At 43.2% G+C, this 27,563-nt stretch overlaps 1 protein-coding gene across 1 annotated transcript; it reads right to left on the reverse strand.

Annotated features, from left to right (window-relative positions):
• Positions 1-10,557: 10,557 nt before the first annotated feature.
• cldn11a (claudin 11a) lies at positions 10,558-15,005 on the reverse strand. Its single transcript, XM_080750043.1, has 3 exons — positions 14,568-15,005; positions 13,794-13,958; positions 10,558-11,271 (listed from the first exon to the last, which is right to left on the reverse strand). The coding sequence occupies exons 1-3, from the start codon at positions 14,791-14,793 to the stop codon at positions 11,006-11,008; spliced, it is 657 nt and encodes a 218-aa protein (XP_080606169.1). The 5' UTR covers positions 14,794-15,005; the 3' UTR covers positions 10,558-11,005.
• Positions 15,006-27,563: the final 12,558 nt, after the last annotated feature.

Consider the following 27,563-nt stretch of genomic DNA (forward strand, 5'->3'; position numbering starts at 1 on the left):
CTCTGATAGACAGGAAACCAGCTGCATGCACGTGCACAGAACACACACACACACACACACACACACACACACACACACACACACACACACACACACACACACACACACACACACACACACACAGACAGACAGACACATTGAAAAACTGCTGGATAGGTCTTTCTGTCTGTCTTTACTTGCCTCATCTGTCCCCAACGTCTCGCCCAAGGGACTGGGCGGGTACTGGGAGAAGGGAATCAATGTTTTCTGTCTCAGATAGTACCTGGACTTTGCTTGCAATAGTGCCTTCATCTGTGTGTGTGCGTGTGCGTGTGCGTGTGTGTGTGTGTGTGTGTGTGTGTGTGTGTGTGCGTGCGTGCGTGCGTGCGTGCGTGCGTGCGTGCGTGCGTGCGTGCGTGCGTGCGTGCGTGTGTGTGTCTGTGCAATTAACTGACACCCCTCACATCCATTCTCATATCTGTGTGTGTGGGAGTGTGGGTTTAAGTGTGTGATGTTGGTTTTATTGTGTGTTTGTAGACATGTGGTATTTCTTGTTCGTCCTATTGCCTCAGCATGCAGCTCTCACACGCACACGCGCACAGACACACACACACACACACACACACACACACACACACACACACACACACACACACACACACACACACACACACACACACACACACACACACACACACACACACACACACACACACACACACACACACACACACACACACACACACACACCCCGTCCGTCACAACCTAATCTAGCCAGCTCTTCATTATCCCATAAAAGTTGCCAAGAGAGATAAAACAAATATATATCAAGGGAAATAAAAGGAAAACCAATGGATAATGGAGGACAAACTGCATGATTCACGATGTTGACTTCCTCTACGTACCTCTGTGTCTTCGCTGTGTGGTTCTCTCTATGCTAATGCTGCTCTTGACAGACATGGGAGTCAGTTCACTTTCAAGTCGATCAGTTCCGTCCAATTATTTCCGTGCTGTTCAGTTGAACTTATACGCAGTATAGGTGCAATTTCACATCGAACCCGAAAGTGAATTAGCCCCCGATCCTGTTCTTTACCTCTCTCTCCTGTCGCTCATTTCCTCCTCCATTCCTCTGCAGGCTATTCCTGCCAATAACCATAGTCTCCCCAGCCTCTCCTCTCCTCTTTTAACCCCCCCCCCCCCCCCCCCCCGACCCCCAGTCATCCATCTCCCTGTTTCTCTTCCCCGTCTCTGCTGTCCGTCAGCTCATGTCAGCCGAAGGGGTTAAAGTGAGATTTCACAGGCGACGGAGCTGTGATTGGTTTCTCTGTCAGGCTTTGTGACAGTAATCTATTCAATTTCCACCGCCCGTGTCCAGGAGGTTCAACACCACCTGTTTAACCCCACGGGGAGGTTGGTTCGTCCCTCTCACACCCTCCCTCGCTTTCTTCCCCTCTTGGATCTGTTCCAACCAAAGGAGCCCAAGCTTGTCACCCCCACCACCACCTTGTCTGCAGAAACATCCACTGTAGGAAACTCTTTTCCCTTTGGATTACAGATTCTATCAGGTCAAATCAAACTACATAGTCCATGGATTCCCAACCTGTGGCCCGGGCTCACTAGTGGGCAAAACAGCTTGAATTGATAACCCTTAAAGGAGTAGTTCACCCCCAAAATTACTTTTTTTCTATTGATTATACTCATGCCATGGAGACTTGAGTTCAATAATATTGTTTTCTATTTGTCGCATTCCTAAGACAATAATTTGATTGACTGATTCTGGATGGGGACTCAAATGCATTGGGGCCCATCTGGAATCAATGGGTGTAAATTTACAAAAATCTAATTATTGTCTTAGGAATGCCAGAAATATAAAAAAATATTATTGAACTCAAGTCTCCATGGCATGAGTAATCAATAGAAAAAAAAGCCATTTGGGGGGTGAACTACTGCTTTAAATATAACATCTTAATATAAATAAAGTAAAAATAAGTGATGGTATTTTTTTTCTTTAAAACCTTGAATGTGTAACGATGAATAGGAACTTAAAGTCTTCTACATTGAAAGTCTTATGTTTGCTCCATTGATCCAAGCCGGAACACAATGGGTTGATTGATGATTAAAACAAACATGCTCTGAAAATGCACGCATCTGCTCCCACCTGACCCCTTAACCGCAGGGGTCAGATGGGTGGGCTGCAAACGCTTTCAAGATGTTCAAGTGGTCCCTGATCCAGGAGAGGTTGGGAACCACTGACATAACGGTACAGTAGCAGCAGCACTGTCAGGGTTCGGAAGTCCCAAACTGAACAAACAACAGCATTCTGTCCAGGGGTGTCGCACCAAATTCTGGGCCCTGGGTATGGGAATGTTCTTCATAGATGGGAGGGGGTTTAACCCATTTAGACTGAGAACGCATTATTACACATTATTTCGTGCTTTAGGTATTGAAAAATAGCAGATATAGAAGCTCACATACTGTATGTATGTATGTATGTATAGCTCATATATGAGCTATACAAGCTCACAGCGTGGCACCGAGTGCCGCGCTGCGAGTTTGAATATTTCAAATCCTTCTAAGGTTTTTTTTTTTTTAAAACAATGTTTCTATGTCAGTGGTGCTCAAACTTTTTCATGTGAAGGACCCCCAAAATTATATGTATTTGGCCACGGACCCCCATCTCAAAATATTTAGTTCCAGTGACCCCCCAGAAGCAAAATTTGAGTTAGAAATGTTCGCTTACAAAATACATATATTCAAAGATTTGCACACATTTTCATGACTTTTCAACAATAGCAGATCTACAAGCTCACTGCTATTTTTCAATAGCTAAAGTATAAAATAACTTGTGATTTGTGGTAGGTCTATGCACTGAATGTTGTCCACCACTCCACCCCACCGCCTCCTGCCCCCCGTTGCTGCATCAGTCCCCTATGGGAAGCCTTACGCCTGATTTAAACTTGGTTGCACACCAATGTCGTGCACCGAAAATAGGCAATCTGCAAGCTCACAACACGTCACGTCACCGGTGCGCAACTGAGTATGAACCAGGCTTTATATGTCTACTGCACTATATCTAATGATGCCACGCTGCAAACTCCTGCCCGTACCCATGTGCCCCTCAGCATCCTCGGGACTATCCCAAACACCTCACCAGTGAGGGTTTCTTTGTGCATGCAGGAATGGACTCACCAATTCACCCTTTGTCAAGTCCCGCCCGTTGTCCCGCCCCTCTTCGCACCTATTGGTTGCTGTGTCTTGGTTGGGCAAAAGTCCTTTCTCTCCATCCACTAACAATGAAATTCAGTTGCTTTTTATTGTATTATTTGTATTATTCGGTGTAATTCTCATTTTAAACTTGGTTTCAGTAAAAAGGAGCTTCTCAGTGGCAGTATAGTGACAGGGCATGTTTTAAAATGTTTTTATTTTTCCAAAAATGATGTTTTAGCATCAACATAAAGAAGGCGGTGCAATTAAGGCCATGTTGGGACAAGGGCAGGCAAATAGAGCCTGCCGGTTGGTCAGTCAGGGACCAACTAGAAGGCTGACAAAGGGTGAATTGGTGTCATCCGGTGGAGTTCTATGATGCACCAAAAAATTAAAAATAAAAATAAGAAAATACACATTTTAAAAGCTTTTCCTTCTTACTATACTGTTTCTATCTAGCCAAAACAGTGTCAGCCACCACCAACTATCCAGCTCAGCCAAGAAAAAAATAAAATAAAATACACAACAGCTTTGCATTCATAGCTCAGCCAAAATGAGAAGGGGGCTCCAGGCAATCGGATGCCTCCTGGATTGTACTGTTTTATAGTCTGCTTTGCGTGTGTATATACTGTACAGTATGTACGTCTGTGTGTGTCTAGTGTACAGTACCTGTATGTGTATATATGCGTGCGTGTGCGTGGTCCACACCCGCGCCTCACTGTGTGGCTATTTGGTGGAAGTGTCGCATGCTCTCGCGCATGAGGCCCAGATTGTAAATGTTGTACTTGCATGTAGTGACTGAACGCAACGAGACATAAGAGAAATCTTCTTAACAAATGACACCTATTCAAATACAGCCGTAGCTCTCATACCCAGGCATCTTTCACAGCGTTGAGGATATTAATAGCTACAGAAAGAACATATTCATTTCTCAACTCAGCTTAGCACAGGCATTGGCTTTACAAGCTACAGAACTATGTCCCCAATCCTTTGGCTATTTTATTGTGAAATGCATCTTATCATGATATCGCTGCTACTAAACCTGTTCAACCCTGTGCACTTTCTAGACTGAATTTGAGGGTGCATTTAGCAAATTCACTCTGAGGGTGTCGGAGTGCCTTCTTGTTGTTTAGGAAATGGAGCGTATTTTTGCACAAACCCGCAAATGGCAAGAAACCACTCCATTCCCATTGAAAAGCAGATTCCACCTTCATAAGTAGATTTAAGTCAGAGAAGGTCATAATAATGGCAAGAATTGCTGATCTAATGGAAATCTAATCTCTTGCCAATGGCAGGATGTGTGAAGTTTTGAAATAGCACATCAGTACCAAATTCTCTTGCTGAAGAGACAGTTTGTCTGAGCATGATGGCTGAAGATAGGAAGTTAAGTCAAAATGTTTCAGTTATGGCTTATTTGGTGAATTAAATGTTTGCATCATCTAGTTATCCTGCCAACAAGCACATTTAGTTCATACTATGATACAAAACCATCACATGCAGTATCTAAATTTAAAATAGAAAATCTATTCATGTTTTTCTAAAGTAACATTGTTATTTGTGCTATCCAGAAAATCCTCTATAATGGTAGAAACATATTTTTTCTAAGAAAGAGAGGTTGCACATTACAATGGTGTTTCCGTTCATCATTTTTCTGTTTGCCACTTTTGCACTCTGGCAAACCAATCTTCTCTTTTAAATCACAAAATAATCCTGTGCACAGCAGAGCATCGGCGTGGATTTCACAAATGCACCCTTAGCCACTTAAACCCTATAAAAAAAAGTGAAAATAGTAATCAACGCGTCACTGTGTCAGCTTTTCGGTCTGCTATTTTTTAAATTGAAAAAATGTGTCCTATGCCAGGTTGAAAGTGGTTAATTGAAACATTTTCTCTCTCTCTATGATTGTTGAACTCTTCGCTGTGTTTTTCTGCTCCTTTCAGCAACCCAGGTATAGGAGAAATCGGGCTGTGGTTGAAATGGGAAACAGAAACATGTAGCAAACTTTGGGGAGCGTGTGCGGGTGCATGTGTTCGTGTGCGTGTGTGTGAGTGTGTGAGAAAGAGGGGGTCACCCCCCCTCCCTTCACCTACACGACCCCCGATCCCCACCCCATTTCCCACTTACAGTATCCTTACTTCCTGTATAACCTCTTCTCAAACCACTATCTCTGTTTACAAAGCAAGCCAAAGTCCACAATATTTGTTTACTTTTTCCAAGTAGAGGGCCAGTGGATTTCGTTAAAGTGGACACTTACTTTACAATGAGACATTAGAAATGTTAAGTCTGTAAGTTGTACTGTCTGCATCATTTGGTAAATATTGGTACAGTATATCCAGTGACGAGACAAATTACTGTTTTTATTTTTCAAGTACAACGGTTCGCCAGCAGTTCACAAGTAAAATAAATATTTGTCCTGATTTTTATGTATTTCATTGAAATACCTTCAAAGTATTCTTACGGACTCCATTTAGTAAAGTAGATGTATACTCATGCAATGAGGTGGAAATAGGTATGCAAAAAGTGAAAAGTAAAACACTAAAAAGACGAGTGAACTAAGAGAAGTATTTTTCTACAGCCGTTTACCCTCCACATGCACTCTGCAGGTGGGTGTTTATAAAAGTGGTGGATGGAGTTATTGGCCTGGGAGAAACGGCGAAAAATATATATATATTTCTAACGATAGCCTCACCAGAGTTATAAGTCTCGGTTATAGACCTTAACCTTTACTTTTGAGGACTTTGAAATGGTTAAGTCAAATCAACAGTAGGAGCTTAGAAGGTTCAGGCGAGGATCTTTAAGTAACAGTAGGATTCTAATATGAATACATACAGATGCTATTTTAATACAGTTCTGCAAAAGAAGGAAAAGAAATACAAGCATAAACAAATGTTTCCCCTATATTGCTTTTAATAATGAGCTACTGTTTGTTTCTCTAGTCTCAGAGATGGCGTACCATGTTCTTCTTCCTGTGCTCTTCCTGTATCCTGCCGTGGCCAAATGTCCAGTCAGCGTGTGTCGGACTTGTTGAGATTGGCTTCTCTCGCAAAACTAGATATTACTTTCTTTTCTTTTTTTTTCATCTTCTGTATATTTTGGTACCAAGTTGTATAACGTAGTTGTTTTTTTATGTTGTGTAATTATTTTTCTTCTTTTTTTCAATTGGATTCTTCCGTGTGTGGTTATCTCGCCTCTGGGCGCACTCTGTTTGTTGAGTTGTTGATATTGCCTCCATGCAACAATGAAAGTTATTTATTGCAAATACCAAAAGAATGGGTTTGTTCATTTGTTGACTGTTCCTCGCTATCTGTATTTTGACAGCTGTGGGATGGGGAGAAAGGGTTGGACCGATATAATGATGACACATAGAGTAAGTAAATGCACACGTACAGTAAGCGCACACGCACACGCACACACACACACACACACACACACACACACACACACACACACACACACACACACACAAACACACACACAGAGTACAAGCACAATTTGACTCAACGTCTGGATTTACATGAGAAGAACATTTCTCTATAACATATACAACCAGGAACTGGCGGCAAACCATCTCTAAAGTTACACAGACAAAAGAAAGTCAGACTTTGTCTCACTGCATATAGTGCCATATTTAATTTTCTCAGTGATAGTTACAGGTTGCCTGGTTAATAAACCAGACCGAACACAACAACACCCCCTGGCAGTAGTGGTGTGATAGAGGCTGGCAACGCCAGGCAAAGTTACAGGTCCATTTGGTAACAATGCTACACTCAAAAGGTATCGTTACAATCTAAAACCCATTGATTTTTTTAATGATTTATTTGCCAATCTGTATGGTTGAGTATATTCATACTAGTAAGTGCCATGTCTTGGCTATCTGGCCAGTGATGTATATCGGACCAGTTACCCATATTTGGAGATCCATGTACTGTATATGGAAACACAGATATGGGTATAATATATGACCTATCTTGGTCATATATTGATTCTGTTAGTGTGATATGTGGCCGATGTGGCCTCCAGATATGGGCATTCCCATATGAAGTCCTGTTAGATATGGGCTTAATATTGATGACATCAGGAATCTCCTGTTAGTTTGACATCACAGTGATGTCAGAGCATGATGTCAGAGAGCGGCAAACCCATAGACCGTAAAAAAGTGTACACGTCCGGACGGAGTCAGCATGTGCCGTTTCACATACTAAACTGCGACCTTCGGTCGCAACAATAGAACTAGCACATCTGCAGTGGTTGGAGGTGGTCTCCCTACTCTCCCATTGAGGCATTCAGACCCTGGTGTCGGGTAAGACGCCTACTGGTTGACAAGTAGCACTGCACAAAGCTCATAAGCTCATGACTTCCCTGGCCAAAGCGGGGATTGCCTCTTGGTTGAGTGGAACAGAATTTTGGGAACTTTGAATCCCAGCTAGGCCTTAACAGTTATAAGGATAGCAGTGTTAACACTGGAGATCTGACTGTGGTTACTCACTGAAGCGGAGCAGCATGTCACAGTGAACAACAGCCTCTGTACCATAGAGGAACAGCTTGGTTCCACGCAACACTCCCACCAACATCCTGTGGGTGAGGTGTTTGTACGCCTGGAACATCACCACCATAACCACAGTGCAGAGTGCACACAACCAAATACACAAGCATGAACGTGATGGAAATGTGTGAGAGAGAGAGAGAGAGAATTTTATATTTGCTGCATGTTAAGATGAGGACTGCCCATAAGTCTGAAATCTCATTAGTCCTACATCTCATTAGTCCGAATTTAGTTAGGGTTAGGTTTTAGGGTTAGGTTTAGGCATGGTTTTACTGAGGTTAGGGTTAGGGTTTGGGCTAGGTTTATAGGCATAGTTTTACTGAGATTAGGTTTAGATTTAGGCATAGTATTTTTCACCAGGTTAACATCACCATATTCTGACTAATGGGACGTAGGAACAATGAGATTTCGGACCAATGCCATGGCACCGTTAAGATAACCAAAGTCTGAGGCTCAGCGATACACAGTCAAATCACAGTAAAGGGTTTTACTGTATATAACTGTATCCTGTAACATGCAACAAATATTCGATTCTGTCCGTGCATGCTCACGGAATATATATAATATAGCATACTGTATGTTCGGTCCTGGCATGTTTACGTGGGGGGGGGGTCAGTACACGGTGAGACTGTGGACAGGTTCTTCTGCACTGATCTAATGTAAGGTCACTGAGTCACAACACAGATTCCACACAGTTATCTCACTGTCCTCAGCTGAGTGTCTTACACATGCAGCCAAACGACAAAACACATTCTGCAGTAGTAAGTTTCCACTTGAAAACAGACATGTAATCTGCACTATTATGTCTCTCTCACACACTGAGAGAGACAGTAGCAATATATAGTAACTTTTGTTATCATTATCCATCCTACTCCAAATGAGTCAGAGGATAACCGTACCCACTCATGCTAATTCACGCTGCGGCTGCATAATATGTGACTGCACCAGATCAGCACATATGGCAGTTTTTGAAGGGCAGTAGATAACAATTTGTTGACTGGTGGTAAAATAAAAATACGTAATGAACCATGCCAGTCGTCTGGAATGTTTAGCCCATTGACTACGACCGTTTTTCAAAGCGTACTGTTACTGTATGTAGTTTGTTAGATTTTAGGAGGCAACTGGATTCCATTCATTTAAAATGCACAAAAGGTTTTCATGTCGTGTCACACAATGTCATATTTATGGGTGGCAGTTAACAGTAGGAGTTAAGGATATCGTGAACCTTTTTGTAAGAAACAATTAAAACAGAGCAGTTTTAAGCTGACACTTGTATCTTTATTTCAGAATACAAAATAAAACAAAAACAATGGCACAACATTGTAACATTTATGAGAAATAATAAATAAGCTAACACTGGTGTGGTAGAGCTTGGAAATATGGGGTTCAAGCTAATTGAAAAGTAGTTGTTGATCTTGGATCTCAACATATACAGTAAGTGTACAACATTTCACAACCCATACAAAAAATGAAATATAACATTTGTAATTTGTACATTTCACAGACTTGCACTCATAAAAAACTAAACTAAACTATAGATTGTAGAGTCTGTTTACAGTTATATAAAGGACTTTTAAGCTGCAATCTGGAACGTATTTTAATGAATACAACATTATTTCCAACCTGTATGGTAGAGCAGTGGTTCTCAAAGTGGATTTCAGGGACCCTTTATCTCCTTTATGGGGGGGGGGGGGTCTAAATTGACCCTTACAAGTCTGTAACTCTGACAGTGTACAAATGGAACACTGTCAGAGTTAAGGAGAGACCTTGACATTTTGAGAAACACTGTGGTAGAGCATGATAATACATTATAACTAGCACATCTGCAGTGGTTGGAGGAGGTCTCCCTACTCTTCCATAGAGAAAGCCAGACCCTGTCGGGTACACCTACTGGTTGACAAGTAGCACTGCCTGAAGTTCATAGGTTTAAATGATACGGATTGCAGCTTTTGACCAAAGTGCCAGATAGAATCTTAGAATTCCAAGGGTAGAAGTAGCTTTTTTATAACACGGTTAGGAAACAATAGAGGCAATGAGTTAATTACAGTCAAAGTACAGTAACCATAGATTATGATCAAGGCAGTAACAAAATAAAAAGGGAGCTGATGTTCAGAGATGATGTCGAAATGAACTCGTTTTTGTTGACAGCTTCAAATAACCCACTGATAATATAATACCAACAGCTCTGCCAAGTCGGGTCTCCGATTAGAATATTATCAAGCACTATCACTCGTATCAGGCACAAGACAATAACGTCCAGCCAAGAATGCTAATGTAGGGAACGGTTGGTGCCAACACAGAGCAGCCTTTGGCCAAAATCTGCATGTTTTCCATAGAGCCGATCCTGTTATACATAACCTCTCAAGCAATCTGGAGTAATTTATTCAGCAACTGGCAAGCAAAATGATGCAGTGTTTTCTTCCAGTGGGAGCAAGGGTTAGTAGTAGTACACAGAAAAATCCCCAGCATTAATTCAACTCTTGAGAGTGTACAAATGGAACCAAAATGGCTCCCGTTGTGTTTGTACACTGGCATTGTTACAAATGGATGAATAAACACTGAGGACTTTACATAGTATGGTACATTTTACACTCCTTTGCACTCTCAACCGAGTTGATTAACACTGTTGATTGTACCGTGTGGAATTTAACGGAACAAATGAAATGTAAAAATAGTTATTGAATATTAAAGTAGTAAAAAAATACTGTGGCAAAACATTAAGACTGATGTACACTGCATTTGTTAATTTGTTTTAAGTCATCATAGTATTGTATTCATTCAAGAAAATAAAAACATATTTTTTGCAAAAAGGTACACAAAAATGTCCTCGCCATTAACATAGAAAAAATACAAAAAAAGATCAATAAATGAAGTCCATATGGCCAGAGCAATACGATGATTAGGACCACAGGTTTCCGTTCAGGCAGTTATTCAGACACCTGTGCAATTATGCAACAATGGGCTGAGTCCATGCCAGGCCCCTCGAGAAGACACTTGAAGATGAGCTCACCAATGCAGAAACAGTCCATTGTACTGTATGCCAAGGAATGAGCTCCCCGTGAAAAAACACTTACAGAATGTGTGTCCGTTTGCTAGAATGGTGTATCTGTGTTCATACTGTGCATTCAAATACTTTTTTACTTCAATTTCAATCGTGTGTGTGTGCGTGTGTGCGTGTGCGTGTGCGTGTGTGTGTGTGTGTGTGTGTGTGTGTTGGGTTGAGTCCTTCCACGGGTGTGTACAGTCCACCCATACGTTTTTCCCTCACTCAAAATGGCCTCAGACATGGGCACTCTTGGCGTGGTTGGTGGAACTCACGGCCGGGGCGTTGGGCCCCCCCTGTTTGGAGTAGTAGAAGCGGTTGTTGTCCTGGTAGGCATGGGGAGGCGAGGACTCCGTCGAGCAGCAGGTGACGAGGGACCCCCCGAGCAGGGAGAAGGCGGTGCCCACCCAGCCGGCGTACAGGGAGAAGCCAAAGGACATGAGGCCATACTGGTGGTGGGCCCCGATGGGGAACCACACGGTCGACACCATTCCACATGCAGCTGGGGAGAAACAGAAGCAATCTGATCACATATAGTGTATGTACTGTACACTCATACACACCGCTGTGCTGTGTACAACTTTCCAGGAAATGGGAAAAAAAGAGCCCAAGTTCAACTGGAACCAATGTACAGTAGTTAATACGTTGGTTAATACTGTATATAAACCAAAAGAGAGACTTAACGACTGTGGCATCCCTATATTGGGCATGTCATCATAGGCAAAACCTTTTAACGATTCATACCATTAATTATTAAATAGGGCAGCAATTTGGAAATAATATGAAAGAAAATGAAATATTGGAGATGAAGCTTTCTGCCCAACAGCGAAGATACACATTGCCTTTACGTTCACTCCTTAGCCTGCCATGCCTTTCCACATTTGGAATATTAATGGGGATAATGAAATAAAGTGGTACTGTAGCATGACTGATGTCTTAACTGTACCAACATTAGGTACCTGGATGGTGTATCTGTAGCCTTTACTTGATTATAGACTGATGTGTGTTTTTAGTATTTTTTTGGGGAAATCAGTTACTTTCAGTGAGCGACACCTCTACATATAGGTGCTACAGTAGCTATGGCAGACATCTACTACTGTAAGCTACAGTACATGTGCACCCATTGTGCATTAGCACTGCAGGATGTACAGTAGCACCAAACTATCTATGGTGGTATCAGAAAATACATGTACTGTACAGTATATAACAAACACTGCCTGAAGAAAGAGAGACAGACAGATCAAAGGTACTGCATATCATCACTGTCAGGCAGAAACCTTGTATCTCCAAGTTTCAAATGTGTAATTGTTTTGGTCAATTAAAGCCCTATAGTGTCTCACAAAAGTATTGTGAGGCGTTGTGTGCTTGTAGATCGGTTATTTTCACTATTTTAAATAGTTTTTAAAATAATAACAAAAAAGGGAAGGTTTTGGGCATATACTGTACATGGTTTCCACCCGACTACAACGGTATGCCATGTCATAAACTGCAGCAGAGTGGGACAGACCTCAAATACGTAATTCCAAGAATTGGACTTGGTTTTGGGCTACACTTAAGTCCTTCGCTATGTGAGCAAAGAGAGTGTGAAATCAGTTTAACACTGATACTATGTCCATGTGGATACTGTGAATGTGTGGTGCCAAAATGTACAGATTTGAGTCCAAACTAAATGGGTAGATCAGAAGCGGGAACACTGACGCCCCGCAGCTCTCAGCTCAAACATTTCTTTCTAAGAACCATAACTTTTTTTCCCAGACCAGTCACTGTGCCGGAATTACTTTTGCTTAAGAGTATTGGGACGATAAAGCAATTCCATTTTGTGTTATTCAAAGTGTGAATGCTTGCTCTTGATTCTACACCCTGTTGCTTTATGTGGTCAAGCCTTTTTCACACTCAAGGTCTTTTCGTCTGGGGGGGTAAAAAAGAATCCACAGTAATGGGAAAAAAAGGATCCTCTTGGTGTTTTCTTTATCATGGTATACAGAGGGAGTGAGTGAGCGAGCGAGCGAGCGAGCGAGCGGAAATACGATTTTGTTTTGTGCTGCGTTTGGAGATACGTAAAAGCACTTTTATTTTCGGTCATGGAAATTGCTTTTGCATACAGGTATTTGTGAAAGGCTCTAGCCAGGATGACGCGGGCCGGGGCGTCATAAATAGTTTCTCCCACGAGGGAGACGGTGCCGGTGGAAAATACTGCTTAAATAGTCAAATATTTATGGGAGCGCTAAAGCTGCTAAATCTGAGAGTGGATTTCTATGTGGCTCAGAAATAGGCTGGGTGTGGACGAGAGTAGGTGGAGCGCTGGAATGTACATGGGGGTCAGGGGGGGGAGGGCTGGATGGACTGCCAGGAACAATGAGTGTCCGTGTCCATGTGTGCATGTGTAGGTGCGTGCACGTATGTGTATGTGTGTGTGTCTGTGTGTGTGTGTGTGTGTGTGTGTGTGTGTGCGCGCGTGTGTGATCCCCAGGGAGGAAAGCAGTCACCCACTGTATCCTTTAAACTTTCACTGCACCTCTTAAACTTTTGAGCCGGGGATAAGGGAGTTCAAGGTCAGGGAGGAGCGGGCTGTGATGTAAGAGAGTGTGTGTGTGTGTGTGTGTGTGTGTGTGTGTGTGTGTGTGTGTGTGTGTGTGTGTGTGTGTGTGTGTGTGTGTGTGTGGTACCGGTAGTCCCAATGTGTCCTATATAATTACCTTCATACTGTAGTAAGCGATATAACACCTCCAGCATCAGTGATTGATTGCTTTGGCTAACATTTTTGACTATAACATTTTAACCCAGTGTTTCTCACACTTTTAAATCTCAAGGTCTCCCCTTAACTCTGACAGTGTACGAAATGGAACCAAATGAACCCTTTAGGGTTAAGGGTTCATTTGGTTCCGTTTGTACTCTCTCAGAGTTACATACTTGTATGGGTCAATTTAGACCCCCCTAAAGGAACCTACAGAGTCCACTTTGAGAACCACTGTTTTAACCCATGTCTAGAGCACTTCAGGAGAACGAGGGGTCCCAGTCTCTTACCGACTATGAGAATCAGCACTCCTCCCAACACAGAGCGTTTGTTCTTGGAGCTCTGAGGCTCGTCGCCCAGGCGGATGCATGTGGTGGACATCAGGACCATCACCACCGCCGGGAGACCCAGGATGGAACCTGTGGTCATCAGGGCACGGGTTGTCTGGATGTATGCTGTGGGTGTACAGTATATGAATCATGTTAACACAATGATCACCCAAGAACCCTGTATGTCATGTTAACTTCACTGTAATTGTTTAATTTATGCCATTTAGAGATTTTTACTTTTACTTCTACTCCACTACATCTCGGATCCAAATATTGTACTTTTGCTCCACAACATTTATTTGAAAGTTTTAGTTACTAGTTACTTTGCAGATTGATTATTATTACAAAACAACACTTAAATCCTATAAACATTTCGTCCATTTGAAAATAGCCGTTCTACGAACTCACAATGCATCTCGATGTGATCGAGGCATAGTGAGCTTGTAGATCTGCTATTTTCAAAAGATGTTTGTACATTTGAAAACTTGAAATGGGACATTCTGCATACTTTTGGTACTTTAAGTACATTTTGATGCCAATACTTTTGTACTTTTAGTGAATTCCGGACTTTTACTTGTAACAGAGTATTTCTACATCACAGTATAGATATGTTTTACTTAAGTAAAACATTTGAGTACTTTTTTCCACCACTGTTAAGGTTAAATATATAGCCTACAGTAATTGAGGGAGGACAATAAAGAAAAGCATCCAACTGTTGCAGGGAGCAGCATTTACCTGGCAGGTCCAGTATCTGTGTGAGAGAGACGCAGTGGTACAGGGCAGTGGAGATGACACAGTCAGCCCAGGGTCCCTTGGCTTCCAGCTCGTCCATTTTCTTACAGGTGTTCATGCCGTATTTACACATCTGCACCCAGTCATTGGTGGCGGTCGCCACCACTATACCCACCCAGCCGAGACAGCTGATCAGGAAGCCGCTCAGTTGGAGACACGAGTTGGCCATGGCGCGGACGTATGGTGCGTAAAACGCGTAAAACGGTCCGGAACGGTGTCAAGTGACCACAAAACGAGCCTTGTTGCAATAAAGTAAAGTGGTTAAGTATGGTAAATTGGCCAAATGTGTAATTTTTTACAGAGGCATGCAATTAAATGTAATGACAGAGTTGATATTCCACCACACAAGTTAATCCAATAGGAAAGTTAATCTCCTGTAAAAGCAATTATTCCATCAAGCGGGGTCTGCGGCGCACTTTAAAAGAATGGAGCTTTCACTTCACCAGAAGTTGTTTTATAAAGGGAAAGTTCAGAGGGGGGGAAACTAAACTAAAACTTTCGACCAATCAGATACTTGGAGAGTAAAACGAAAAATGCACATCTCATCTTTTCCCAAAAGCGCACAGCACTGCACTGCCCCTCTTGCCAAGGGATACAATATGCAATATTGACTGTCTGGCTATGGATGGTTGTTTTGGAAATGAGGAAATCTAAAGATTTGTGCTGCCCTCTACTGACCACATCCTCGATTCCCTTTCAAAACAGATTCTGTCAAATAATTAGATACCAAAGCGAATTAAAAAAAAAATCTAAATAATGTGATTGATTGATTGATTGATTCAATGAACACTTTATTAGAAGTTTGCATAGGAAAAAGTACAACAGTGCAGTTCACTGATACAAGGTCAACTAAAAGGATAAAGAAAGCTGTTAGGCTTGTTTGCATAGGGGTCCCTTTGTATGTTACTCCTTTCAAAAATATCAGCTGATGTTACATTCTTTAGATTATTTTTTAGAGGAACGCTTTTATCATTTTTGCCAGATTGTAAAACTATTTCACTTTTCTAAATACTTTATATTGTATTCCGACGAATCCGACCGTATCTAAAGCTACTCTCTCTGAGCTGCTTCCATGTCCATAACCCAACACGAGACTTCTTGGTCATTTGAGGTTACTCCAGTAACGTCGAATGGCCAAGTGGGGGCGGTATTGCACAACATTGGCCCGAAGTTGCACAACTCGCCATGATTCAGCGGGCCATTGTAGGGCACATTTCTCAGCGTCCTTGCTGAAAGAATGGCGTGTTACTGTTAAGTAAGACCTCCATCACTCAGACCCAGGCCTGGCGACGGGGCAGTTGAATAGCAATCAGTCTAAGAGGAAGACAGCAGGTAGAACAAGAGGCACTTTTCATATTTCAGCAAGGTCACCGACTATAATCAGTGGTGGAAAAAAGTACTAACATTTTGTAAAAGTAAAAGTATCAATACTGCAATGTAGAAATACTCTGTGTTACAAGTAAAAGTGCTTAATCAAAATACAGGCTACTTGAGTAAAAGTACAAAAGTATTGGTATCAAAATGTTCAAGTAGGCCTACCAAAAGTAGAAAGTGGGCTACTCATTATGCAGAATGTTCCAAGTTTTCAAATGTGTAAAAGTCCTTTGAAAATAGATCTACAAGCTCACAACGTGTAGCGGTAGCGGTAGAGGTTGTAGATCTGCTATTTTCAAATGGCCAAAATGTATATAGGGCTGAAGTGGTAAATGTATGTTTTGTAATAATAATCAAAATCTACAAAGTAACCTGTAACTAAAGTTTATAAATGATTGTAGTGAAGTAAAAGTAGGACTACAGTATTTACCTCTGAGATGTAAAGGAGTAGAATTAAATTACTGAAATGTTTAAATACTCAAGTAAAGTACAAATACCTCAAAATTGTACTTAAACAGTACTTAACGGGATATTTCACTTTCAAAAAAAACGTTTGGTAATTGTATCGTCTAATCAGGCTTTTATGAACACCCTGAACAGTTTTTAATTTGATTGATTCAATATTAGATTTAGATATTTGAGGTAAACCAGGCCCTCCAGGCCCAGGGCCTCTCCCCACACACACCCATCATAACTTCAAACTTCATTTTTACCATGACAGATTCATTAAAAACACCCATTATTTTTTTTTCTGGTGACTCATACTACCCTCCTAATATGTGAGCAGGCCATGTTTTTCGATAACCTTTTTCATTTATTTTTAATAATTATTTTTTGTATTTCATTTTTTTCCATTTTCCCAAATAATTATTAAAAATAAATGAAAAAAGTTATTGAAAAAACAGCCTGCTCACGTATTAGAAGCCAAGGGTAGTATGAGTCACCAGAAAAATAATGGGTGTTTTAATGAATCTACCATGGTTAAAATGGAGTTTGAAGTTACAATGGGTGTGTAGAAAAGCCCATAAGGTGTTTCCCTGTTGAAAGTGGAATATCCCTTTAAGTAAATGTACTTACAGTAGTTACTTTACACCACTGATTATAATGGTCTGCCTGGCCCTCTTCCTCTCTGCTCTGTCCACTTCAGGGACCTATTTGGGCCTGTTTGTTTCTACACATTACATATAAGCCTCTATACTGTATGCTATTGACAGTAGGAACACACTGTGTCTGATGTGTGTCACCTCTGTGGTGGGAGCTGGCGACATACAAACACATTATAGATCATCTGTGTAAGTGGCTGTGGAGCCAGCCAGCCATGTAAACAGACAGCCAGGTGCGTCACAAGGGGGGAAAAGTGGGACTGAGTTACTAGGGCCCAAGGTGGAGGGGCCTTACCCTTAATTATGTTACACTTTAGCTATTGAAAAATAGCAGATATACAAGCTCAAGCTGCAAGCTTGTAGATCTGCTATTTTTGAAAAGTCACGAAAATGTGTGGAAATCTTTGAATATATGTATTTTTTAAGCAAACATTTGTAGATACAATTCTGCTTCTGGGGGGGGGGGGGGGGGATTATTCAAAGACTTGCACAAATTCTCACGTCTTTAAAAAAAATAGCAGATCTACAAGTTCGCCACACTGTGAGCTTAGTTTGTACATCTGTTATTTTTCAATAGTTAAATCACAAAATAATGTGTTCCCAGTCTAAATGTGTTAAACCCCCTCCCCCTATGAAGAACATGGGGGGCCCGCAGTGAATCCTTGTACCCAGGGCCCAGAATTTGGTGCGACACCCCTGCAGACAGCGTCACGCTCCATCACTCATGCCGTTACTCTGTGTCTCCTCTCCTTTATATCCCACTCTCCTTCTCCTTCGTACCCTCGCTCACTCACCCTTCTAATGGAGTTGTCTGTTTTGGTATAGTTTGATGTTGGCAAAGAGAGGCTTGGAGAGGGATGGGGGGGGGACAGAGAGAGAGAGATAGAATATGAAATACATAATGCGCGAGGACATGCTAAGATGGTTGGTGATAGAGAAATGAGTTGGAGAAACTGACTCAAGGAGACAAGAGACTGATTGCATAAAGACGGGGGGATGAGAGAGAGAAGGGAGACTGGTGTGGAGGTCAAAAGGGTTGAGGGGCCTGCATGCCAGTGTTGATTTTGACTGCTATTCTTTTTCATAGTTTTACTCGACGAGATCAACACTACCCCTGGGGCCAGGACTTCCAGGGCCCTTCACAATGACTCTTTTCTTTTACTGTGTTAGGATAGTGGTTTTCAACCGTTTCAGGCCGTGTCACCAACCTTTGAGGTGTGCATCAGCCTTGTCTTAAGGACAACTGCGCACTAAATAATATCTAGGCTCATTTTCCTACATATATTGATCCCAAATGACTGTCATGGGGTCTATTAGGCAGAAATGTCCCTCTTGTCCAGTTTCCCCAGCAGAACCCAGCAGCCCTCATAGCATAGAGTGGAGCCCATAAGCCTATAGTGTGTTACTAGTTGTCATTACAAACACATCCTTTGCCTTGGTTGTCCTACACAAGCCGCCACAGTCTCATAAATCATGTTTTGGGGTGAGCATTTTGCACAAATGCCAATCAAAGTGACAGTACTGGCAAATCACAGCGTGTCTTTTCTGGGACTTGGCAAAACACATAACAGCGTAACATTTGATTAGTAGAGTGTGGCGGCTCGTGTGGGACAACGATGGCATGGATGCGTGTGTAATGACAACTAATAACAGATCGATGAAAAATATATAAGAAATCACACCCAATGTGAAGTGAGCGGTGGTCGTGCTTGCATAACGTCTTCAATTGGTAATTGGTGATGTAATATGGCTACACACACGCACATTACTATGGAAAAACGCTGAGGAAAACACATTGCTATGGCAAAACGCTGAGGAAAAGTGGCTACAGATAGGTCTAGGATGTAATATGATGTAATATGGCTACGCACACACACATATTGCTATGGCAAAACGCTGAGGAAAACACATTGCTATAGCAAAACGCTGAGGAAAAGTGGCTACAGACACACGCACAGCCACTCTTAGGAGCGGTTTACCACCGCTCAAAAGTACCACAACAAATAGCATAAAAGCAATAGGATTATGGACTCCACTCTATGCTATGAGGGCGGCTGGGTTCTGCTAGAGAAACTGGACGACAGGGGCATTTAAGAGGGCTGTGACCCCTGACAAGCACTTGGAATGTAGGAGTCGAGGCATTACATTTTGTTTGACTCTGTTCCACAGATAAATATTCTGGAAAATAACAGATCTACAAGCTCACAACACCTCGGCTATTTTCTAAATGTTTACCTCTTTTTATGTATATTATTTTACTATTTGGCCAATGTTTTACCAGGTGTTTATTGTATAGTTTGTTGATTACTTTTGATGCATTAATGGTTGAGAAGGTTGAGAACCACTGTGTTAGGACGACCCTGGCCCCACTCTCTTGCAGGTAGCCTAACATATAAATAGTGGTAGAGTACTTGAAATTGAATTTGTAGCCTACTTGTACTTGAAGTGATGGATCACCGTGCCAGTTTTTTAAAAACATTCTAGCTTTTGATCATTTCCATATTGCTCCTTAGTTGAAGTGGGGTCCATAATGATGTGATCGCTGTCCATGGTGCTGAACACTTCAGGTTGAGTGTTGTGCATACCATATTTTGTTTCCCTTCAACTATTCAAACAAACTACATTAAAAATGGTCTGAATATAATTTGACTAACTTTTATGGCCGATGGCAGATTTGCGGTATCTGAAATGCTTTGAATTTGTGCGAGAAAAATTCTAGGCTTCTAAGCCCCACAATTGCGTGAATGTGTTTGGTAATGTAACATCAAGCTTGAATGGGTTATTATTTAGGACCATAATGTAACGGTATATAACTTTTCTGAACCTGGCTTGTCCACCGCAAAACAGTATAATACAGCATAGAGATTGCGTGCTTGGGAGGGGACTTTGATCATGCAATCTGCCCCTGGGCCTGGCTTTGACTTGTTTCACCACTGGAGGAAAGGACCAGACATATAGCCTGCTAAAAAAGGTGAAAATACATGAGACTGAGTTGTGAGTGAAGAGAGACAGAGACCAAGAGAGTCAGCATGGGCATGTGGATGTGAATGAGAGCAAGTGAGATGAAGGGAGATGAGCCTGATTCAAGCATCATATGTCATAATGTCAGTATTATTACTTAGCGGAACTACCAGTTCACAACCTTCCTATCTATGAGGTGAGCTTGTAGATCGGCTGTTTTTGGCGTGCGGCACCATCGTACAAGAAATTACAGAAAGTGAAAGGAGGGGGGACAGACATACCTTGAAAGATGCGAGTCTGGGAAATTGCAAGTGTGAGTCGCGAGGAATCCGCTGGGAAATGAATTCCGTTTTACCATTTATATTATATATTGTGATGTGAAATGAAGCATGACAAATCCCGTCTGATTGGACATTATATTATCCAATCAGAAAAGGGTCCATTGAACTCAAAAGACTTCTGGGATTACAGAAAGGTTAAATGAGAACAGGTTTGCTTTATTTGAGCAAAAAAAGGTTAACTGATAACAGGTTTACTTTAGGTGGCGTAAAGGGTCTCTGACCTAGAACAATAGTTTGGTTGCCTGTAGCAACCACTCTAATTAGGTGAGAGGTAAAGAGCAGTGAGAGAGAGAGAGAGAGAGAGAGAGAGAGAGAGAGGGAGAGAGAGAAAATAGCACAGTCAGTGTGTCTCAGACTCAGTCAGAAAGAATATGAATGTAAGAGAGGGAGAGGGAGGGGATGAGAGAGACCGTATCACGCAGGAAAAAGGATGAAAGCTAGCGTGTGCGTGCCATATCTCCCTTCATAATTCCCACCCAGAGCAGTGGGCTGATACGGCAGCAGTGAGGCAGCATGGGAATGGGAATATTATGCTAATGAGGCGAGGGGATCGGAACTACGCCGCTGACGGAAGAAGGATGAAGGGATTTCAATCCCTCCCGGGCCGGGAGCAACGGCTGACGACGTGTAATGTACGTTAGGGTGAGGATTTTGGTGGGGTGGGGCCGTGGGGTGTGAGTGTATGAATATGGATGAATTTGTTAATGCTCTATACCAAGGCTTCTCAAACCTTTTTAGGCCGTGACCCCCAAAATAAACACATTTGAACTGGGGACCCCCACCCTAACAAGCACTTGGTATTGTAGGTATTACATTTAATGTGACTCGGTTCCGCAGATAAATATTGTGAAAATAGCAGATCTACATGCTTGCGAGGCGTTGTGAGCATGTAGATCGGCTATTTTCACAATGTTCGCCTCTTGCTTACTTAATATTTGACAGTTTGGCAGTTCTGTTGAATATTCGACTATTCGAATACTTTGAGGTCGAATAATTCGAATACTAAAAATCACTATTCATGAGTGCCCTAGTGTGTGTGTGTGTGTGTGTGCGTGCGTGCGTGCGTGAGCGCGAGTGCGAGTGCGTGTGCGTGCGTGCGTGCGTGCGTGCGTGCGTGCGTGCGTGCGCAGAGCAAACAATTTATAGTGTTTGTGCCGGTGTGGTCAGATAAACACAGGTCTTGTCACAAAGCCACTACAGAGAGACACGGAAAGAGCTTTTTTACCTCAGGCTGCAGCCCTGTACAATGACCCAGCAGCTGCCAGGTCATCCTGAACCTGTAAATAAATACTCACTCACAAACAGAGCACTTTTTTTTACAAGTTTTTTTTACAAATCTCTTTGCATATCTCCTTCCCTTGCAACACGTAGTGAGCTTGACGATCGGCTATTTTCCGCAAAAGCTTTCCCCACGATAACTGACACTAATAGAGCCCTGAGGGACTCCGTGCAACCATGTGGGGTTTATGTGGTTAATGCTATATTGAACTATGTACTGTATAATTTACTGTACTGTATAATTCTGCACCATGAATGCAGGGGTGTCGCACCAAATTCTGGGCCCTGGGTACAAGGATTCACTGTGGGGCCCCTGTGCTTTAACTAGGGTGCCGCGCTGTGAGCTTGTATATCTGCTATTTTTGAAAAATCGTGAAAATCTTTGAATATTTCAAATCCTTCTCTAAGGTTTTTTGAAAAACCACACACCTTGGGGCCCAAGGCTTGGGCACTAGTAACTCAGTCCCACCCCCCCCCCCTTGTGACGCCCCTGCATGAATGTATATTATCCCACTATAAACCTTTTGACTTCAAACTGCAAAGTTAGGAGCACCGACATAAATGTAGTGAGTAGCCTGGAGCACCCACCAAAATGTAAGAAGCAACCAAAATGACTATATAACTAGAAGCAGTGCTCTTCCTTCCGAGCACATGTCTCCACCAGTTCAGGTAGATCCTGGTGGCGCAAAATGTGAAAAGGGTGCCATGCTGGTGGCACAATGTGAAAAGAGTGGCATTTGTTCCTTGACCTAGTGGGAATGTGCATGCAGAAATTCTCTGTAATCACAAGCTGCGTTCATGATTTAATTGATTTTGTTCAAAATGGACCAATCCTGCAAACTTTGGAAGCCAATGTTAGCCAATTATGATGGAATATGAAATATTGGACAGATCTGTCTTGATCACATGACTATAGAGATACTGTGTAGTGATTTGCATGATTTTTGGATAAACTCTAAAGGAGTACGCACGCACGCACTGTAACGGTTTCCACTTGTATTCGTTCAGGGGTGCCAGGTAGACTCTGTCTACCAGAGAAATATTTGATTAGATACTTCTCCTTTTTTATATATTTATGAGTTCTTCCTCATCTGGAGTTTAAACCATGTGAATACCGCACAAAGGATTTATATATAAAATATAACCCTTGTTGAGAAATAAACCAACACCACACTTTGACAATTCGAGTTCAGTTCACTTCTTTAGTGATTGAAAACAGCCAAAGCATTCAACTCATCATCATCAAGTTCATCACAATTCAAAACATAACCCAGATCAGATCATCAATGCAAAACAAACCATAAACCAAACAATAAACCAACAGGAGGAGATCACTTTGCAAAACAAACAGAACAGAAAAACAAAAACAAAATGTAGTCAGCTCACTCACAGAACCTTAGTTACGTACAAGTTACGTTTCAACCCGAAAACACACTGGAACGTAACACAGCATTGGCCGTGTACAATAGAATTCAATGAATGAACAACAGGTCTTTTAATAAATGAATAACTGTCCGTCCTCCGGAATGAACGCACGGCGAGACAATGCAAAGTCAATGTCAATGTTCCTCCACTTCACCGAGGAAGTCGGCAGGTTCACACAAGTCAAAACGAAATAAAGTTAACGCTCCCAGTTAGGGTCGGCTCTTAGGCATGCATGAAATGAGCTCAGATGAATGAATTACCGTCCTGCGCAGCAGTGATGATGAACGGGATCACGGGAACAACTCCATTGGTGGCGGCGGCGTTCAAGTTCACGGCCAACAAATGTTGTTCCTCGTTGAACAACACATCTTCCAGCGTCGCATCGGGCTGTTGTTTAATGCTCCGTGTTGGGATGCAATGGCTCCTCTTCCGCGGGGTTTAACGTCCACAACGGCCGGCCTAACGCACACTTTTTCACGGGCTAAACGAACAGCATTCACGCTGTGTGTAGAGGGACTGACTTCCTCACATTCACAGGTCCAACGGCGCTCACTCAAGCTCGCGCCAGGCGCAATGACAGGGCATTTAAAGTCAACGTCACAACGGTGACTGCAGGTTGGGAAACGGACGGCTCGGGGACCATTTCGGGCCGTCACACTCCTCCCCCCCTGAAAGAAGTAAGGTCCTATCCTTACGTATCCATTAATTCATTTTCCATACCGCTTTGGGCTCCTTTTCCTTAACTGGTAACGAGAGGTCGGTACTTTAGCCACCAGCAAACTTTCCTCCTCTTCATCCGTATTCACAGACTTCTCCGCTGAGGGGAAAACAACTTTAGGTTGTGAGACTTCTGGGTCCGGGAAGCCAAGAAAAGTCTCCTCGTCGCTTTCCTCCTCCAAGATATCCAGAACTTTCCTGCGTTCCATTTCCTCCATTTTCTCTGCCGAGGGGTAACAGGCCTTAAGGCGTGAGACATGGACAACACGCATGTCTTCACCTGTGTCTTCCTTAACCGCTCGGTAGTTCAGAGGGCCTAGTTGCTCCACAATCCTATATGGACCTTGCCATTTAGGGGCAAGTTTGGCTGCGAAGGATTTTTCCTTCTTGGAATACGGATGGGTTCGTAACCACACCCGATCACGGACCTGGAACTGAAGTTCTCGTCTCTTCTTGTCGTAGTTCCTCTTCTGTTTGACTCTAGCTTTTGTCAGGTTCTTATCGACAAGAGCTTTCAAGTCATGAAGCTGAACTACCTGGTCGTAACAGGCAGAGTCTGGAGTAGCGTTCTGGGGTTGTAGAACCAGGTCTAAGGGTCCGCGAAGAGGACGACTTAGGTTCAACTCTGCAGGTGTGACTCCAATGGACTCGTGCACTGCAGAATTAACTCATCCAGAGCCCAGGACATTAACGGATTAGGGGGTCCAGAGTGCCCCCTCCCGGCCCCATTAACGGCCATTGTCTTATTTTGAAGGCCAGAAGTCTAGACCGGAAGTACTTCCGGTCTGACGTCATCGGATCCTGCGACGGAACCGAGCATTGTTTACGTGGTGCCATGCTGGATTGCATAGGAGCGTTTATACATGTGTTTTATAAGCGAGCATCTGCCTCCATCTTCGCTTCTAAAGTGTTGTTTTGAGATAATGGACATTAAAGATGAGATCGGCCGTCCACCTCAATGTTATGGGATGACTATTGTGTGCTCGTGGAGCCGTGATTATGACAAATCAGCGCGGATTTCGTCTCCGGAGCGTCGGCCATTGTACTAGGTATTTTTACTCGCCGTTACAGTAATATATTACTTTTCGCGCGACATCACGCATTCGGCACTATACGTACTCTAGTACTTATCGCGTGACATCACGCGAAAGGCACTAGATGAGTTAAGAGCAAAGCGGAACTCATGAAGATGCTGATCCCAGTGTTTGTGCTGGGTTCCTACGTAAGAGGCGATCATGGTCTTCAGAGTTCGATTCACTCTCTCAGTGAGGTTCGTTTGAGGGTGATAAGCTGTGGTCAGCTTATGCTTCAGGTTCCACCGTTGGCAGGTCTCCTTGAAGAGGTCTGAGACAAACTGAGAACCTCTGTCTGACAAGATGAACTCTGGTACTCCCCAGCGTGTCAAGATCTCCCTTGTCAAGATGTTAGAGACAGTCTTTGCTGTGGCTTGACGCAGACCAAAGAGCTCTACCCACTTAGAGTAGTAATCCACGAAGACAAGCAAGTATTCGTTCTGCTTTGAGCTCTTCGGGAATGGACCCATTATATCCACTCCTAGCATTTCCCAAGGTTGGGAGACAATGGTCTGCTGCAACATGCCCGCAGTCTTCCTGCCTTCAGGCTTATACACTTGACAAACCCGACAGTTTTTGGTGTAGGTCTTGACATCCAAGCTGAGGTTTGGCCAGTAGAGCAAGGCTTGCAGACGTTTGTACGTTTTGAATCTGCCCAGATGACCTGCTATTGGGTGTTCATGGAAGTGTTGTAAGAGTGATAAACGGAAGGCTTGTGGGATGTACACTTGGTAGAGGGTTCTGTGGGGTAACTCCAACACACGGTAGACTTTGTCTTCGATGATAGTCAACTTTGTGGTAGAGTTGAGGACCTGTTCTCCATCTTCCAGGATTTTCTGGTAGATGGCTTGGATTTCTGGATCTTCCTGCTGGGCTTTCCAGACGGTCTCGTCTGAGACAGGAAAGTCCTCCTTGGGTGAGTCTCGTTGACAAGACAGCACTGTAGCACAAGTAGGTGGAGATCCAGGGTGGACATAGTCTACCGGAGCTCGGGATAGAGCGTCAGGGACTGTGTTGTATTTCCCCTTCCTGTATTCCACTGCAAAGGTGAATTCTTGTAAACGAAGTGCCCACCTGATGAGTCTGGTACTGGGGTTGTGCGTTTTGAACACCCACACAAGGGAGGAATGATCAGTGACGACAGTGAAGAACCGGCCTTCAAGATAGTATCGCCACTTTTCAAGTGCCCACACAACAGCAAGACATTCCTGCTCTGTTGTTGAATAGTTGCGTTCAGCTCGGTTGAGTGTTCTACTGGCAAACGCCAACACTTCTTCAGTACCAAGTCCAGTCCGTTGAGCAAGTACTGCGCCTAGTCCCACATCGCTGGCATCTGTATATACCACAAAGGGTAAATCAAAGTTTGGGTGTCCTAGTATTGGTGGGGTGACAAGGTGGTTTTTAAGGGTGTCAAAGGCAACCTGACATTCCGCTGTCCATTTAAACCTTGCCCCCTTCCGCTTCAGAGCATTCAGAGGGTCGGCTACTTGCGAGAAATTTGGCACGTACCGGTGGTACCATCCGGCCATACCTAAAAATCTTTGCAGAGCCTTGAGGTTGGTTGGTACAGGCAAGTCCTGAACTGCTCTTATCTTCGCAGGATCCACTTCGATTCCTGTGGCAGATACAATGTGTCCAAGGAACTTCAGTGAAGTCTGGCAGAAGTTGCTCTTTTTCATGTTGACAGTTAAGCCAGCTTCCCTCAGTTTATCCAGTACCTCCTGGAGGTCGTTGAAATGTTGCTCTCTCGTTTGAGAGTAAATGATTATATCGTCAAGATAGACGAAACAGCTTTTCCCCTTCAGCTCCCCCAATGCTGTCTCCATAAGTCTTTGGAAGGTAGCTGGCGCGTTCTTCAGCCCGAACGGCATAACCTTGAACTGGAACAGTCCTTCTGCACAAACGAAGGCAGTCATGTCACGGCTAGGTTGATCCATTTCAACCTGCCAGTACCCACTATTGAGGTCAAGAGTGGTGAAGATGACTGAGCCAGACAAGGAATCCAAGATCTCGTTGATGGTAGGCAGAGGGTAAGCATCGTTCGGGGTAACACTGTTCAACTTCCTGTAGTCCACGCAGTACCTGTAGTCTCCTGTCTTCTTGGGGATGAGGACAACAGGAGAAGCCCAGGGCGACATGGACCGTTCAATGATATCTTTGGCCAGCATATCCTGCAGAAGTTCATGTTGGATGCGGTACTTAGCTGGTGACAACCGATATGGTTTTTGCTTGATGGGCATATCTTGGGTGATGTGGATTTTGTGCTTCAAAAGCCCTGTGCGTCCCAGCAGTGATGTACACACATCAGAATTCCTGCGCAGCTGATCCAACAGTTTGCACTCTTCGGACTGTTCCAGCTGAGCTCTCTTTACTGCAAGTTCAAGTAGATCAACTGGTTTGTCCTGGCTGGGCAGGAACGGAGCAACAGCAGAAAAGAATGCGACAGTGGGCCGCCAATCCTCAAGTTTTGCCCCTTCTGACAAGAATGAATACTTTTTCCCCGGGTTGTGAGGGAACCAGTAACAGTTGTGTGTGACATCCATCTGGATACCACTGAGGTACATGAAATCAAGTCCCAACACAGCAGGGAAAGCAAGAGTTTGGGGAGGTAGAATGACTGAAGGAATCCCATAAGTCTGATTATTCAGTCGCAGTTCAACCTCACTC

Source organism: Nannobrachium achirus (assembly GCF_963921795.1).
Source record: "Nannobrachium achirus genome assembly, chromosome: 20".
Taxonomy (NCBI): domain Eukaryota; kingdom Metazoa; phylum Chordata; class Actinopteri; order Myctophiformes; family Myctophidae; genus Nannobrachium; species Nannobrachium achirus.